General features: G+C 39.8%; 1 protein-coding gene across 4 annotated transcripts in view; it reads left to right on the forward strand.

Moving 5' to 3' along the window:
* The window catches only part of LOC144609157 (protein nucleotidyltransferase YdiU-like), a 42,764-nt gene that overhangs the window by 3,004 nt on the left and 21,225 nt on the right, over window positions 1-18,535 (forward strand). For all 4 annotated transcript variants that reach the window (XR_013549301.1, XM_078427586.1, XM_078427594.1 and 1 more), the window contains exons 2-12: window positions 1,362-1,480; window positions 4,521-4,649; window positions 7,546-7,610; window positions 10,034-10,090; window positions 10,461-10,559; window positions 13,772-13,839; window positions 13,955-14,042; window positions 14,708-14,777; window positions 14,913-14,985; window positions 15,474-15,557; window positions 16,318-16,447. Coding sequence is in view for 3 of the 4 variants with exons in the window: in XM_078427586.1 (XP_078283712.1) it covers window positions 1,362-1,480; window positions 4,521-4,649; window positions 7,546-7,610; window positions 10,034-10,090; window positions 10,461-10,559; window positions 13,772-13,839; window positions 13,955-14,042; window positions 14,708-14,777; window positions 14,913-14,985; window positions 15,474-15,557; window positions 16,318-16,447 (982 nt within the window). In the remaining variant the exon portion in view is untranslated. The remainder of the gene's footprint in view (window positions 1-1,361; window positions 1,481-4,520; window positions 4,650-7,545; window positions 7,611-10,033; window positions 10,091-10,460; window positions 10,560-13,771; window positions 13,840-13,954; window positions 14,043-14,707; window positions 14,778-14,912; window positions 14,986-15,473; window positions 15,558-16,317; window positions 16,448-18,535) is intronic.

Here is an 18,535-nt window from a genome sequence, read left to right on the forward strand (position 1 = left end):
GCGTTTTATCTCACCATTACTTTCATTCATTTTCCTTGATTCCATTAATATACAAACATTTCTCCTTTAAATATAATCAACAACTAAGCCTCCACAGCTCTCTCAGGTAATAAATTCCAAACATTCAAAATCCTCTGGGTTTTATCATCACCGTTCCATAAGATGTTTTTACTTTGAAATTGCAGCTTATATTTTAGGCACTCAGGCCAGAGGAAATGTCAGCTGTGCGTCTGGTCTTTCAATTCCATTTTTAGGATCTGGGCACTATCGACAAGACTGTTACTTGTAGCCAATCGCAAACTGTCCTTGAGAAGGTTAAGGTGACCTGTCTTTTTGAGCTGCTGTAATTCTTCTGGTGTAGTTATTTCCACATTTGTACATTTCAATGAGATAATCTTTTTCAAATTCGAGAGTACAGGCCACATATGCTTAATCCATCCTTGTATGACAAACCTCTGCATCCGAGGAATCAAACAGATTTCAACTCATATCTGTAATTATAATTTTTGTTTAACTTTGACTGTGAATGCAACTTACTCCAGAAATTATTAATACATTTGTGTGGGTGATGAATCCTGTCTACAGTTCCTGGGCAAACGCTGTGGTATTTGCCTCGCATCTCCAGAAATTGCACAATTTGTTTGTTCTTGTCATTGATTTTTGTGGATACGTTGTTTTGATGAGGAAGCACTTTCTCCTTCTCAGCACCTAGAAAATTTCTAGCATGGTGAACATTCTCATTCCCACTACTGGGAATCAAATGGAGTTTGGTTTTAATGGAATTTTGTTTCCAGCCATAGTGTGTCATATTATTTCTGAGGATTTAGGCTAAATAGCATGTGGAACCAATGTGGCCTGTGGAAGCAGTTTAGTATTTATAGGTAGCTATCTATACAAATGTTTTATTTCTTTGTTATACCCATAGTATATTAAAATATGTGAGAATTACTTTATTTTAACTAAAGTACATTGACCTTTTCCCTCTTCTTCACTGGGATACTCTATTCTCTTTACATGCTTTCCGCTTTCTTTCTCTCTGCACTCTCCCCTATATATTACTCTCTCTGCCCATTTCCTTAGCTCGTTTTCCCTCCTTTCTCTTGTACCTTCGCTTCCTCTTTCTCACTCTTGTTCTTTTTTACCCATCTTTGTTCTGTTTTTTTCCCCAATCCATGAACAAACTGGAAAAAAATGCATTCACTTGGGGAAGTTGCAGTTTTAAATATTGCTCACGTGCAAGATTAGAGGAACAAACTTGCTCTGTTGAAATCAGTTTAATCTAACCAATATTATATTTAATCTTAGAAATATTCTGGCATTTTGATATTTATTTTGAAAATTAACTTTTATTTTTATTGCAGACTCTTTCCCACTTGATTCTATCAAACAAAATTATGTACGTCAAGTAAGAGATTGTATTTTTTCTGCTATTCAGCCAACACCCTTCAAGTCTGAGGTCACGCTGGTAGCAGTATCAAAGGTTGGCTTAGTTCATCATAGTCTTTTTGTGTATCTTTATCAAAATATTGTTAAGTAGATTAAATGGACACTTACATTGTTGTTGGTTCTGTATTAAATTTGTATTATTTTAATTGAGCATTAATTAATATACAATAGACTAGACAATAGGTGCAGGAGTAGGCCATTCAGCCCTTCGAGCCAGCACCGCCATTCAATGCGATCATGGCTGATCACTCTCAATCAGTACCCCGTTCCTGCCTTCTCCCCATACCCCCTCACTCCGCTATCCTTAAGAGCTCTATCCAGCTCTCTCTTGAAAGCATTCAACGAACTGGCCTCCACTGCCTTCTGAGGCAGAGAATTCCACACCTTCACCACTCTCTGACTGAAAAAGTTCTTCCTCATCTCCGTTCTAAATGGCCTACCCCTTATTCTTAAACTGTGGCCCCTTGTTCTGGACTCCTCCAACATTGGGAACATGTTTCCTGCCTCTAATGTGTCCAATCCCCTAATTATCTTATATGTTTCAATAAGATCCCCCCTCATCCTTCTAAATTCCAGTGTATACAAGCCCAATCGCTCCAGCCTTTCAACATACGACAGCCCCACATAAAAGTGACACGACTTAAGAATTGAACTGTTACACTTGTGATGATGTGATCCAGCTCTTCCCATTTCTAAGCTGGCTCATGTCTTGTTTACCAACTTGGCTGAGATCATGGGAACAGGATTTAGTCATTTATCTTTTTGACCCGTTCTGTCATTCAATTGGACCATAGTTCATTCCATTTATTGATATTGGTTTATTATTGTCAAGTACACTGAGATACAGTGGAAAGCTTTGTTTATGTGCTATCCACTCAAATACTCAAATCATACAAGACATGAATACAATCAAGTCATACACAAGTGCACAGATAGTGCAAACAGAAAAAATACCAGAGTGCAGAATATGGTGTGACAGCATTATGGCATTATGGTTACAGACTTTATATGACTTTGTTCCTATTCCCTTAATACTTTTAGCTGACATAATGCTAGCAATTTTGTTTTTTAAATTTTCAATTTATCTTCTTTGATGAAATAAAAGAACAGTTGATTATAAACCCATATGCAATAAATGGTGCTGAAATATCCAATTATCGATATTTTCTTATGAGGACGATATCTGAAGGACATATTACTTTTTACGTTGCAAATCTACTTGTAAACTCTTATCCAGAGTTGGGCTGGAGGGCCTGTTTCCATGCCATATGGTCATATGACTATGCTTAAGTTGGATCTGAAAATATGCCTGCTTCAGCTGAAATTTCATTCAGCTAAAACTTACTGCATATTTAATTAGAGTACAATTGAATGAAAAATGGGCAAAAGATTAATATAAATAACTGCAGTCCATTGAAAGCAAACTTGCATCATATATTTATTTAGATATGAATGTTGGGTTTTTAAATAGCTATAATAAGGAAACTCAGTCTTTGATATTTTGCACTGATACTTTAAAAATGCTTGAATGAAACTGGAAACATGAGACATGAAGTGTACAGGCCAGAAGCGGGCCCTTTGGCCCACCATGTTTATGCTGACCAAAGGATTGAAAAATTGCAAATGTGACCAGTTTAAGAAGGGAGTGAGGCAAAAGAAAGGAAATTATAGGCCAGTTAGTCTGACTTTTGTGGTGAGTAAAATTTTAGAGTCCATTATTAAGGAGGTTTAGGGGTACTTGGAAACGTGTGATAAAATAGACCAAAGTCAGCATGGTTTTGTTAAGGGGAGGTTTTGCCTTATAAATCTGTTGGAGATTTTTGAGGAGGTAACAAGCAGAATAGACAAAGAAAAGTTGGTGGATGTTGTTTACTTGGATTTTCAGAAGGCCTTTTATAAGCTAAGGCTGCTAAACAACATGAGACCATGGTATTAGAGGCAAGGTACTAGTATTGATAGAAGATTGGCTGACCGGCAGAGGGAAAAGAGTAGGTATAAAGGGAGCCTTTTCTGGTTGGCTGCTGGTGACCAGCAGTGAGCCACAGAGGTTGATGTTGGGTCTGCTACTTTTCACTTTACAAGTTAATGATCTGGATGAGGGAATTGACAGTTTTGTGGCCAAGTTTATGGATGATATGAAGATAGGTGGAGGGGCAGGTAGTGTTGAGAAACAGGAACTCCGCAGAAGGACCTGGACAGGTTGGGATAGTGGGCACAGAAGTGGCAAATGGAATACAGCATAGAAAAGTGTATGGTCATGTGCTTTGGTAGAAGGAATAACTACTTTCTAAATGGGGAGAGGATTCAAAATTTGGAGGTGCAAAGGGACTTGAGAGTGCTTGTGCAGGATTCCCAAACGGTTAATTTGCAGGTCGAGTCTGATAAGGAATGCAAATGCAATGTTAGCATTCATTTCGAGGCTAGAATATAAAAGCAAGGATGTAACGCTGAGGATTTATCAGGTGCTCGTGAAGCCACATTTGGAATATTGCGAGCTGTTTTAGGCTCCATCTCTAAATTAAACTGAACTAAACTAAACTAAACTGAGGAAGTTTACAAGAAAGATCTTGGGGATAATTGGGTTAACCAATGAGGAGCATTTGAAGGTTCTTGGCTTGTGCTCGCACAACTCTAGAAGGATGAGGGGGAATCTCTTTGAAATCTGCAAGATAATGAAAGGCCTAGACAGAGTGAACATGGCAAGGATGTTTCTAGTAATGGAAGAGTTTAGAACCAGAGGGCACAACCTCAGAATAAAAGGACATACCTTCAAAATTGAGGCGAGAAGAAATTTATTTAGCCAGAGGGTAAAATAGATCAGCCATGATTGAATGGCGGTGTAGAGTTGATGGGCTGAATGGCCTAATTCTGCTCCAATGTCTTATCAATACATATTAATTTCTACCATGTGATACAATATATTCAAACTTACAGCTCCGTAAGTTCATAGTGGTTTACAATATTACATGCTTTTTTAATATAGCTATTTTTAAAAATCATTTGGAATCAGTAAACTGAAAAATCCAGCTTGATAACACAATAACTGTTCTGTAATACTTAATTATTTTTATTAGGAAGTTGTGGAAGACCTTTTGGACTTGGATGTTTCCATAACAAAGACCAAGGAGTTTATACAATTTATTAGTGGTGCCAAAGTTCTGCCCGGATCTACCTCTCTAGCTCATAGATATGGTGGTCATCAGGTAAAATAGTTTCATATTATGATAACTGTTGCAAATTTTTATATGTGATTTGGCTTAATTGTTATATCTATATTTATATTTTTGAAAGAGGAGTGGTTCAGTGATGCAGTTAGTTGTGCTGCTGCCTCACAGCTCCAGTGACCCATATTCAAACTTCGCTTCCAATGCTTCTGAGAGGAAATTGTGCATTCTCTCTGTTTCCTACCAAATCCCAAACATGCAATGTAAGGTTTAGGTGCGTGGAAATCTGGGGGGATTTAATGGGAATATAGAATAGCTAACTGGGATTTTTTTGTGAGTAATTGTGTCTGTCTGTCTTTCTTTCTTTGTCTGTTGTTAGCGTTAGATGTGTGTAATAGTCTATTTTTAGCTGTGTATTATGTGGGGGGGATGGGGGAAACTTTTTTTTATCTCTTCAACGGAGATGCGACTTTTTTCCGTGTGGTATCTCCCTTCGCGCTACGGCCTAACATCGAGTTGGCGGCCTCCAGCTGGGATCGACCTTCAGGGCTCCGGTAGCAGAGCCTGTGGACTTAAAACCTCTGAGCTGGCTGATTTTCGAAGGCTGTGGTGGCGCTGTGACTGCGGCTGCAACTCTACCATCGGAGGCTTCGGCCGTGGGCTCTGGACTGCAACATCAGGAGCTCGCAGGTCCCTGGTTGGCGACCGACTTTCGAGAGCTCCAGCTTTGACCGCTCCGAATTGCAAGGCTCGGTCTGTTCGTAGGACCTTTCATGGCCCTGTGCGGCTCGGCCGCGGGATCTTCCATCGCCCGGCAATAGACAATAGACAATAGACAATAGGTGCAGGAGTAGGCCATTCAGCCCTTCGAGCCAGCACCGCCATTTAATGCGATCATGGCTGATCACTCTCAATCAGTACCCCGTTCCTGCCTTCTCCCCATACCCCCTCACTCCGCTATCCTTAAGAGCTCTATCCAGCTCTCTCTTGAAAGCCTCGATCGCCTCAATGCAGCAGTTTGACTGCCTGACCGCAGGAGAAGAAGCAATTTTTATCTTCCATCACAGTGAGGAAGTGCCTGGTGGAGTCACTCTGATGGATGTTTATGTTAAATTTATGTAATTGTGTGTTAGACAATAGACAATAGACAATAGGTGCAGGAGTAGGCCATTCAGCCCTTCGAGCCAGCACCGCCATTCAATGCGATCATGGCTGATCACTCTCAATCAGTACCCCGTTCCTGCCTTCTCCCCATACCCCCTCACTCCGCTATCCTTAAGAGCTCTATCCAGCTCTCTCTTGAAAGCATCCAACGAACTGGCCTCCACTGCCTTCTGAGGCAGAGAATTCCACACCTTCACCACTCTCTGACTGAAAAAGTTCTTCCTCATCTCCGTTCTAAATGGCCTACCCCTTATTCTTAAACTGTGGCCCCTTGTTCTGGACTCCCCCAACATTGGGAACATGTTTCCTGCCTCTAATGTGTCCAATCCCCTAATTATCCTATATGTTTCAATAAGATCCCCCCTCATCCTTCTAATGAGTAAATGTTTTGTGCTCTTTATTGTTATGTCTGTATGGCAAAGACATCTCGTTCAAATTTATTTTTGAATGACAATAAATGCATCAATCAATCAATATACCCATCGCCTTCTGTGTGAAAAATTTGCCTGTCAGTTTCCCATCAAATCTTTTTCCTCTCACCTTAAACCTATGTCCTCTGATTCTTGATTTCCCCGACTCTGCGAAAAAGACCCTGCGCATTCACCTTGTGCATTTTCCTCATGATTTTATACACATCTTTAAGATCACCCCTCAGCCTCCTGTGGTCCAAGATAAAGTCCTAGCCTGCCCAAATTCCTCCTATAGCTCAGGCCTTCAAGCCCTGGTAACATCCTTGTAAATCTCAGCACTTCTTGCAGCTTAATGACATCTTTCCTGTAACAGGGTGACCAAAACTGAACATAATATTCTAAGTGCAGTCTCACCGACATCTTGTACAACTGTAACATGACAACCCAACTGCTCTACTCAATTCCCATGATTTTACTAATTTACAAGAAATGTAAAAGCCCATGGAGCTAATATTGAATTAATTATTCAAGAAATTTGACAGGAGCGCATTCTTGAGAATATCCTAATTTTAAATGACACACAATAATAAATAATCCTCCGGTTTGCATGTGGCCTTTGTGGCAATGTAGGAGGCACAGGGCAGAAAGGTCGGTAGAGGACGAAGAATTAAAATGGGTAGCAACCGGGAGATCCAGCAGGCCTTGGCAGACCAAGCGCAAGGCTGGCACAATGGTGCAGTGGTAGAGTTGCTGCCTTACAGCGCCAGACACCCAGGTTTAGAAACATAGAAAATAGGTGCAGGAGGAGGCCATTCGGCCCTTCGAACCAGCACCGCTGGCCACATTGTCTGTCAAGGCCACATTGGGATGCACTGAATGCAATAGATAGGTAAGAGGAAATGAGAGGAAACTGATCCTATACTGTTAATAAGTGGCACGGTAGCGCAGCGGTAGAGTTGCTGCTTTACAGCGAATGCAGCGCCGGAGACTCAGGTTCGATCCTGACTACGGGTGCTGCACTGTAAGGAGTTTGTTCGTTCTCCCCGTGACCTGCGTGGGTTTTCTCCGAGATCTTCGGTTTCCTCCCACACTCCAAAGACGTACAGGTATGTAGGTTAATTGGCTGGGTAAAATGTAAAAATTGTCCCTAGTGGGTGTAGGATAGTGTTAATGTACGGGGATCGCTGGGCGGCACGGACTTGGTGGGCCGAAAAGGCCTGTTTCCGGCTGTATATATATGATATGATATGATAAGTGTAACATTTATATTGACATTTTATACGAGATGCTTCCTGTTTTACTGCATTTGCAAAATTTGCATGCAGAATGAGTAAATCCTTTTTTTGTATGTTTTTACTCAGTTTGGTGTTTGGTCTGGTCAGCTAGGAGATGGAAGAGCTCATTTACTTGGAGCATATGTCAACAGGTAAATAAATATATTTTTTAAATAGCTTGAATTGAATGCAACTAGTACTATTCAGAGTGAAAATGATAAAGGAATTGAGGAAATCATTACAAGAGCATTAATGCCACTTAGCATAAACCTAGTGAAGTCATGTAATATCAAGCAGAATATTCAAGGTTCAAGGTTTGTTTCTTGCTCATTTAGCCCATTTATTGAAAATTGCACCACAGGTAGATAGGGTAGTAAAAAAGGCTTTTGGCACATTGACCTTCATCAGTCAGAATACTGAGTATAGAAGTTGAGAGGTCATATTGCAGTTATATAAGATGTTGGTGAGGCCGCATTTAGAGTATTGCGTTCAGTTTTGTAGCACCATGTTACAGGAAAGATGTTGTCAAGTTGGAAAAGGTGCAGAGCAGATTTACAAGAATGTTGCCAGAACTCGAGGGCCTTAGCTATAGGAAGAGGTTAAGCAGGCTAGGATTCTAATCGTTGGAGCGCAGGAGGATGAAGGGTGATCTTATGGAGGTGTACAAAATCATTAGAGGAATAGATCGGGTAGATGCACAGTCTCTTGCCCAGAGTAGAGGAATCGAGAACCAGAGGACACAGGTTTAAGGTGAGGGGGTAAAGATTTAATAGGAATCCAAGGGGTCACTTTTTCACACAAAGAGTAGTAGGTATATGGAACAAGCTGCCTGGAAGAGGGGGTTAAGGTATGTACTATCGCGACGTTTAAGAAACAATTAGACAGATACATGGATAAGACAGGTTTAGAGGGATAAGGGACTTAATTGACCGGCAGTGGTGTGCAGTTGCATTGGGAGGTGGAAGTCTGAAAATGTAATCCTAATTTGTTTTTATATGGTACTTTTAATATGTGCAATATCTAAAGCTAATTTATAGGAATAATATCAAATGAAATCTGTCAAGCTGCAATAAGATACATTATGGCAGATGAGGCATGGTCAGCAAAGAATTTAAAGAAGGATGAAAAAATTAAATTTGAGGCCTTCCAAGAGCAAATGAAGGACAGTAAGAATAGAGCCGATGGATGAATGAGATAATGCAACTAGGCTCCAAACAAGAGATTTATGAATGACCTCAAGTTTTGTGAAGGGAAATGAAGGTGTAATGAGTAATTTAGAATAATCAGATTTAACAGAATCACAAACACGAGTTTCACAAGATAATAAACTAAGTAAGACATAGGAAGGCAATGTTTCAGAATTGGAGAAAGGTGACCTTCATATCAAAACAAATTTTGTCCAAAATTCTTCCCAGGTTGAAATATCACACCAAGGTTAGGAATTTTGGGATCTTTGGGATGTGAGAAGAAGCTAGAGAGGAAACCCACATGCCCATAAAGAAAATGTGCAAATGCCAAGGTGCAGCATTGGAGGTCAGGAGTAAACTTGAATTGCTGAGGCATCAGGTATTTTTGCTGCCACCTTCACAACACTGTTGCCTCCTGAGAGACGATTGTGACAAATTGTTGCTGACAGTTTGTCGTGGCCCTCAGTTTTTCACCAGATGTATCATGAAATGAACAAGATATAAAATCTCATATTTTCAGCTTTAAAGATGATACTTTTAGAAGGCATGGTATATTTTGTAAATGGAAGCAAGATGACAAAGTCAGTGTTCATATAGGGCTTGGAAATGGAGAAAGTTGTAAAATCAGCAATAATGGACACAATTACCCTCCCTATGATGCATTATAATGAGGATTTACTGTGCTTGGTCCTTTTTCGGTTCCCAGTAAAGGATACTTTATTGTTAGAAGTCTTCTTTATATTTACCTAAAAGACTTCTAGCAATCTCTCCTTTACTGGGAACCGAAAGAGAACCAAATATAGTAAATCCTCGTTCTAATGGACCATAGGGAGGGTGATTGTGTCCATTATTGCTGATTGTCTGCAATAACCAACTAAGGAATTATCAATGTATAAACGGTAGAAACAAAGAACTGCAGATGCTGGTTAATACACAAATGGACACAAAATACTGGAGTGACTCAGCAGTTAGGCAACATCTCTGGAAAACATGGATAGGTGATGAGGTTGAGTCCCTTCTTCAGACTCCCAGTCAGGAACTGGGCCTGGAATCCAGGTAAGTTGAGGCGAAGATTAGCAGAGTCATTGGTTGCGACCTGCAGTGGTCGGAGTGCATATAAGGGTTGGCGGTGATGGCGGCAGGCATGGCCTCGAAGTGGTTGTGGAGGTGGAGTGGGCCAGGCTAGTGCTGGCAGACTGGCCTGGAAGTGGTTGAGGAGGTCAGTCCTCTATAACCAAAATCCGTTATACAGAGGTCCATAGTAATGTGGCTTTACTGTAAAACCATTGCAAATAATTAATCAATTAATAAAATATCAACATTAAAAATAGTTAGAAATGGTATAATTTAGTATGGTTTATTTTGATAAATCATCTATCTATTTTCAGGCATGGTACAAGATGGGAGCTCCAACTAAAAGGCGCTGGGAAGACTCCTTACTCTCGGTAACTATAAAACATTTAAAACTGAGGTGAGAGCCATTTAAAACTAAGGTGAGAAGGAACTTTTTCACCCAGAGAGTTGTGAATTTGTGGAATTCTCTGCCACAGAGGGCAGTGGAAGCCAAACATTGGATGGATTTAAGAGAGAGTTAGATAGAGCTCGAGGGGCTAGTGGAATCAAGGGATATGGGGATAAGGCAGACACGGATTATTGATTGTGGATGATCAGCCATGATCACAATGAATGGCGGTGCTGGCTTGAAGGGCCGAATGGCCTCCTCCTGCACCTATTTTAATCTGTATTTTCTATAACATTTTTATTCTCTAAAAATTATTTTTAATACTGCTTCTTGATTGAGTTTTTGTTTGCCAGGGATGGTGATGGCCGTGCTGTTCTCCGTTCATCATTAAGAGAATTTCTTTGCAGCGAGGCCTTGAACTATCTTGAAGTCCCAACCAGCAGAGCTGCCAGGTAGATATTCAGAAACCTGTTCAAAAATTCTTTATAGATATTTGATCTACTGAGTGATCAACAGATTTTTATTAGGAAAATAACTGCAGATGCTGGTTCAAATCGTAGGTAGACACAAAATGCTGGGGATGCAACACCTGTCACTTTACCTCCCCCCTCGACTCCATCCAATGACCCAAACAGTCTTTCCAGGTGAGGCAGAGGTTCACCTGCACCTCCTTCAAACTCATCTATTGTATCTGCTGTTCCAGATGTCAACTTCTCTACATTGGCGACCAAACACAGGCTCGGCGATCGTTTCGCTCAACACCTTCGCTCAGTCTGCCTTAACCAAGCTGATCTCCCGGTGGCTCAGCACTTCAACTCCCCCTCCCACTCCCAGTCTGACCTTTCTGTCATGGGCCTCCTCCATTGTCATAGTGAGGCCCAGCGCAAATTGGAGGAACAACATCTCATATTTCGCTTGGGCAGTTTACACCCCAGCGGTATAAACATTGTCTTCTCTAACTTCAGATAATTCCTCTGTCCCTCTCTTTCCCCTCCCTCTTCCCAGTTCTCCCACTGTCATCCTGTCTCCAACTACATCCTATCTTTGTCCCGCCCCCTCCCCTGACATCAGTCTGAAGAAGGGTCTCGACCCTAAACGTCACCCATTCCTTCTCTCCTGAAATGTTGCCTGACCCGCTGAATTACTCCAGCATTTTGTGTCTACCTACAACAGATTTTTATTTAACATTTCGTTATCAGCAACTGCAGTGCTTCCCAATGTTGTTTTAGTTTCTGATTTACTTCCACTTCTCCAGAAATTATCACTTTGAAAAAGATTTCCTTGTCTTGCTACAAGTATTTCTTAGATATTTATATTTTCGAGGTACATGGAAACAGGGTATTCAGTCCTCTGGGTCTAGGCTGACCATTGATCACTCATTCACACTAGTTCTATGTTATCCCATTTTCTCATCCACTCCCTAGTCAGCCAGTTTAATTTATTGTCATGTGTACCAAGGTATAGTGAAAATCTGTTGTTGCATGCTATCCAGTCAGCAGAAAGACAATGCATGATTACAATTGAGCCAATTTTCAGTGTATAGATACATGAAAGGGAATAACGTTTGGTGCAAGGTAGAGCCAGTAAAGTCCGATCAAAGACAGTCCGAGGGTCACCAATGAGGTAGATAATAGTTTAGGACTCGCAAGTTGAGGTAGGATGATTCAGTTGCCTGATAACAGCTAGGAAGAAACTGTTCCTGAATCTGGCGGTGTGTGCTATACCTTTTGCCCGATGGGAGAGAGGGGAAGAGGGAGTGGCCAGGGTGCAACTCGTCCTTGATCATGCTGCTGGTCTTACCAAGGCAACATGAGGTATAAATGGTGTCAATGAAGGGAGATTGGTTTGTGTGATGGTCTGGGCTGCATCCACAATTCGCTGCAATTTCTTGCGGCCTTGGATGGCGCTGTTCCCAAACCAAGAAGTGATGCATTCTGATAAAATGCTCTCTATGGCGCATCCGTTAGAAGTTGGTGAGAATTGTAGGGGGCATGCCGAATTTCCTAAGCATTCTAAGAAAGTTGGTGTGCTTTCTTAGTCATTGCTTCAATATGGGTGGTTCAGGAGAAGTTATTGATGATATTGACTCCGAGAAATTTGAAGTTTTCAACCATCTCTACTTCAGTGCCATCAATGCAAACTGGGGTATATGTACCGCTTTGCTTTCTGAAGTCGATCACTATCTCCTTTGTCTTGCTGACATTGAGAGAAAGGTTGTTGTCTCGACACCAGAACATGAGATTCTCGATCTCCTTCACGTACTCCGTCTCATCATTATTTGATATCCGGCCCACCTGCGAATTTGAAAATTGAATTACATTTGTACATGGCCTACACACTAAGAACAATTTATATAGGCCAATTAACCTACAAACCATACATATTTGGGAAGTGGGGGGAAACCAGAGCAACCTGAGGAAACCCATGCAGTCACCAGGAGAATATGCAAACTCCACACAGACAGCACCCGAGGTTAGGATCGAACCTGGGCCTCAGGCACTGTGAGGCAGTGTCTCTATCAGCCGCCCACTGTGCCACCTTTTATTCACTCACTACATTTTCCCTTGTATCTTACCCTGTGACTTTGAAAGGTTCCCTCCAAAGCCACACCTTCTGGTTCACTAACTTTCTCTATTTGTCATTTAATTCATGTTTATTCAGGATGGCTTGCAGCTCAAACTCCAGACTCAATGCCTTGGATCCAGATTTAACAACAGCTGTTTCCCTAATAATCTCTATTCCTCAAATTGCTGGTTTCTTTGCTTATAGGGGTCCACCAGTACATCAACCTTGTAATAATTTTTCCAGCATTCCTGGCTTCTGTGATCATTTCTAAAGGCAATAGTCTTTTCCCTTCCTCTCCACCTTCCTCATTTTTGTCTTCAATTTTCTTGCAGATATTCATGCACCTGGATCCCACCCTTTGAGATTTGACATATTCTTCAACTTGGTAATTTGAAATTAGTTGTATATCACACATTCTCAAATTATATACACACACACTTTTTCTAATCTTTTCCCATAAAACTTACAACCTACTTTCTCTCCGGTTCAACCTTATGTGGTCATTAAACATGCTTATGAGGGAAGCACAATTTTTGTTTGGTAAATAAACAGGGTAGTGAAGAAGGTTGTTTTGCATGTTTGCCGTCGTCAGTCAGGGTATGGAGTATAGGAGTTGGGACATAATGTTACAACTGTACAAGATGTTGGCAAGGCCACATTTTGTACATGACCAAGTTTATGCTGCGGTCATTCTTCTCTTGCAAGATGTCATTAAACTGGAAAGGATGTAAAAAAGATGAATGAGAATGTTACTCCATGTGCCATTCCCATCATGCAAGAGCAGTTTATACAATCCTCTTCCTTCAACTCTTTTGAGCGCAGTTCAGGGCTCCAAAGCATTTGTTTGTACTTTTTTCAGTACTACTTTAGTAAGTTCAGCTGCTCATTAGTGGTGTCCTCGACATTTGGGGGAGACGAAATTAAGATTGATTTGCTGTTTATGTCTAATCAGTTGACAAGCATAAACCTTAACATCATCAATTACCAATTGAACACTTGAATGATTATTACAGTTAACTTCTGTATTTTTGAAATGTTTCTTGACTTATGTTCTCTCGCCTAGAGAAAAATTATTAAGATAATCTTGAACTTTCTGCAGTCTTGTTATAAGCAACGACGGCGTAAAAAGGGATCAGTTCTACAATGGAAATGTGAAGAATGAAAAAGGTGCATATTTTAAATCAATACACTCATATGTTAACTCAAATAATTGTTTTAAAGTTATGTTACATTAGGAGAAATTGGAATATGTGATTTTAATTTTGTTCTTGTGTTCTTCAAGGTGCAATAGTTCTTCGTGTTGCTAAATCATGGTTTCGCTTTGGATCACTGGAAATTTTAGCTTATTCTGGAGAGATTGAATTGTTAAGGTAATATGTTTTGCGGGTGTTTATAATTGACAATGTATAACATTGCTTTTGTAAATGAATCTTGAGATATATTTTCGACTAAATAGCCCTCCCTCCACCCCCCATGGTCAGTTATAATGAGGGTTTACTGTACCAAGATGCAATGAAAAGTTCAGTTTGGGCAATTGTTCTAATTGTTGTAATTATCAAAAACTTACATGAACATTCATTTTGTAATGCTTTCCCAAGATTTCATTTATTAGGCATACTGTACACGGCATGATGTCGAGTGTTTGGCAGGAACATCTCAGAAATCACAACATGTGGCTTGTTTAATGTCCTTTATTGATTGCTGCTGTGGTGGAAAAAAATCCTCTTGACACAGACTGCTTGCTTTCAGAAAATCAACGAACAGTACAGCATGGAATGAAGTCATTTTGGCCATTGAGACTTTTCCATTTTTTTCAAAGGCTATCCAATTACTCTCTTCCATGCTGCATTCCACACATTCTTAGACTTTTTTTCTCCTTTAGATATTTATGCAATAACCTTTTGAAAGCTGCTGTTGAATCAGGGTGTTACATATCCTCGCTACTAGTTTGCATGTGCAGAAATTGTTTTTATTTCCTGTTTCATCACAAATTTTCACTCTTGTGGGTTAATTTACATTCTTCTTTTCTCTGAAGGAAACTGGTGGATTTTGTTATTGAGCAACATTTTCCTTTCATAAATGCAACGGGTTCAAACAAGTACCTGGTATGTTGATAATTAGACAACTTCTTTATACATTTTATAAAATTGATAGTTTATCATTTAAAAGTATTGAAATATTTCTGCCTTTCTGTCAAAAAATTAACCGATTTTTTTGCTTATATTATTTTGTGATTACAGGAATTTTTCTCTCAGGTTGTTACTGATACTTCATATCTCATTGCACGTTGGATGTCCGTAGGATTTGCGCACGGTATGACATACTATGTAATTGGCATAAACAGTGCTTTTAAAACATCTTGGGGTGACTTATGGAGGTATATAAAATAATGAGGGGCACGGATAGGTGCACAGCCACAGTCTTTTCCTGGTAGAGGAATCTAAAACTAAAGGGCACAAGTTTGAGGTGAGAGGGGAGAGATTGAAAAGGGACCCGAGGGAATCAGAGTACATGGAACAGAGTGGTTGTAGTGTTTGTGAGGAAGTGTTCTTTAACCAATTACAATGTTAAACAACACTTCCTCACAAACCTTGAGTTATTTCTGATCTCTTAGTAGCCTCAAATTTTGTCAAATTCTAAGCCTTTGAATGGTGGTACATTGACAAATTCTATATTCCCCCTTTACCAGCTTACACTATTATCCTATTTAATAGTGTATAGCTATTGATTCTTATCTTATTTTTTCCTTCCCTTTAGATGCTTCCATTGATAATTATTTTTCCTTGACTTTTCTATTTCAGGTGTGTGTAATACAGACAATTTCAGTATAGTCTCTATTACTATAGATTATGGTCCATTTGGTTTTATGGATTACTATGATTCAAGTAAGTATAATTTTTCCTTTATTACAAAATCCCTCAAAGCTTAATCTTGTGAGGCTTTAGGCCACGCATGCATATTGTATATTAAAAAAATGGAGATGAGTACCCTGTTTCATTTTTTTCCTTGCACAATATGCATCATAGCTTTGACAGTCGTGAAATTATTACAATTTCTCATCGTGCTTTTGGGAAAGTTTGCTTGGAAACCCATTCCTGACTCTTCATTGATTACTGATATCATTGTGGGTTTGAATTGAATTGAATTGAATACATTTTATTAGCCAAATATGTCTACATACAAGGAATTTTCCTTGGTGCTTTGCTCGCAAGTAACAACACGATATACAGTAGATAATTAAAAATAAAACATTATAATTTAAATATGTGAAGCATGAAATAAAATACCCTCCCTCAGTTTAGGAATCCAGATAAGTGACAATTGTCGATCTCGAGTAGAAAAACGTGCCCAAGTGGGTCTTGACAATGTGTTACCAGCAAGTTTTCTCTGACTGCAGATATGTTTTCTTGATTGGGAGGGGGAGAGAATTTGAAAAGAAAGTAAGAATGAAGTTCAACAAACTTATTGGAAGAGTTTATGCAATGTAGAGTTGGAAGGATGGGCTTTATAAATTTGAATGAACACACTGGTTCTACATTGTAAAGTCAGCTTAATTGGGACTGAAATTGGGGGAAAGTATGTTGTTTTACTATTAATTCTGTTTCTGTCAATATCCATGCAAACATTAAATATTTTCTTGACCAGATTTTGTGCCAAATACATCGGATGATGAAGGTCGGTACAAGATAGGGAACCAAGCTAATGTTGGAAGATATAATCTTGATAAATTGAAGCAGGCTTTAAATCCTTTATTGGAGCCTAAGCAACAGTCGTTGTGAGTAGTTCTTACTGTTATCCTCGTTCTGTGCCATATAACTGATAAATGTGCAGGGCTTGGTTTGTTTTCCTGGCCATAATTAAGTATGCCAGAAGTGACTAGCATTTTCCTAATCTAATCTGATATCAAAATGAGGCACCAAGATGTGATAACACACTGCACTTCCTCTACTGCAAACTGAGTATTATAATTGGGAACAATCTGTTTATTTTGAAAAAGTATTGGTAAACACAGTTGTGACTTTAATAGATTGTCAATCATGAGTTAAAAGCCACAGCATTTTTTGGATGGTTCTTCTATTATGGTCAATAGACAATAGACAATAGACAATAGGTGCAGGAGTAGGCCATTCAGCCCTTCGTGCCAGCACCGCCATTCAATGCGATCATGGCTGATCACTCTCAATCAGTACCCCGTTCCTGCCTTCTCCCCATACCCCCTCACTCCGCTATCCTTAAGAGCTCTATCCAGCTCTCTCTTGAAAGCTGGTCAACAGCCAACAAAAAGTATAGTTAGCATTTATGTAGTATCAGACCAAAAAAAGTCTTCCAAAGAGATAGAAGGATAGTGACAAAAAGAGGTAGATATTAAGGGACATCTTAATGGAGAAGGAAAAGCTGATGAAGGCAGAGTTTAGTTGTAGCCTTAATTTGGATTTATCTTTCATTTCATCCCTCTGGATCCTGGACCCTCCTTTTAGGATATACTGAAGAAGGGGTAAGGTCGGGTAAAATTGGGAGAAGGGAGGTGAATACCGAATTAAAGGTGTTGTATTTGAATGCGCGTAGTATAAGAAAGAAAGTGGATGAGCTTGTAGCACAGTTAGAAATTGGTAGGTATGATGTTGTGTGAATTACAAAGATGTGGCTGCAAGAGGATCGGAGTTGGGAGCTAAATATTCAGGGTTATACGTCATATCGGAATGACAGGAAGGTGGGCAGAGGGGGTGGGGTAGCTCTGTAGGTTAGGATTTAAATTCAGTCCCTGGTGAGGTGTGACATAGGATCAGAAGATGCAGAGTCATTGTAGATAGTGCTGAGAAATGAAACGGGTAAAAATACCCTAATGGCAGTTATTTACAGGTCCCCAAACAGTTGCCAGGATATAGGGTACAAGTTACATCAGGAGATAAAGTTGGCATGTAAAAAAGTGATGGTGCAGAATTCTCACAAAGTTAATCTGCAAGTCGAATTGGTAGTAAAGAAAGCAAACTCAATGCTAGCATTTATTTCAAGAGGGCTTGTATACAAAAACAGGGATGTAATGCTGAGGCTCCATAAAGGCGCTTGTAAGGCCGTATTTGGAATATTGTGAGCAATTTTGGGCACCATATCTGAGGAAGGATGTGCTGGCTCTGGAGAGGGTCCAGAGGAAGTTGACAAGAATTGTCCCAGGAATGAGTAGGTTAACCTATGATGAGCATTTGTTGGTACTGTGCCTGTACTCGCTAGAGTTTAGAAGTATGAGGAGGGACCTCATTGAAACATACAGAATAGTGAAAGGCTTTGATAAAGTGGATGTGGAGACGATGTTTTCACTAGTGGGAGAGTCTGGGAAAAAGGCCATAGCCTCAGAATTAAAGGACGTTCTTTTAGAAAGGAGATGAGGAGAAATTTCTTTCGTCAGAGGGTGGTGAATCTGTGGAACTCTTTGCCACAGAAGGCTGTGGAGGCCAATTCAGTGGATATTTTTAAGGCATAGATAGATAGATTCTTGATTAGTACAGGTGTCATAGGTTATGGGGAGAAGGCAGGAGAATTTGGTTTGGAGGGATTTGATATCAGCCATGATTGAATGATGGAGTAGAGTTGATGGGCCGATTGGTCTAATTCTACTATTCTTTATGACTTGCTGGAAAGCTTGCTCCTCATGAATGTTTGAAAAGTTAGGATTTTAATTTTAATTCTGAGTACATTAATTACTAACTGATTTCTTGTTAATTATATCAATGCTTGTTTTCTTTATCCCAAAAAAGCATACACATATGTTTACAAAACATCTTCTTTGAAGTGCATTTTTATTTTAAGTACCCAAATTTCAGATGTGATCTTCTAAATATTGAATTATTAAATGTAATTTTCATTT

Source organism: Rhinoraja longicauda, chromosome 2, assembly GCF_053455715.1.
Source record: "Rhinoraja longicauda isolate Sanriku21f chromosome 2, sRhiLon1.1, whole genome shotgun sequence".
NCBI classification, from domain to species: Eukaryota; Metazoa; Chordata; class Chondrichthyes; order Rajiformes; family Arhynchobatidae; genus Rhinoraja; species Rhinoraja longicauda.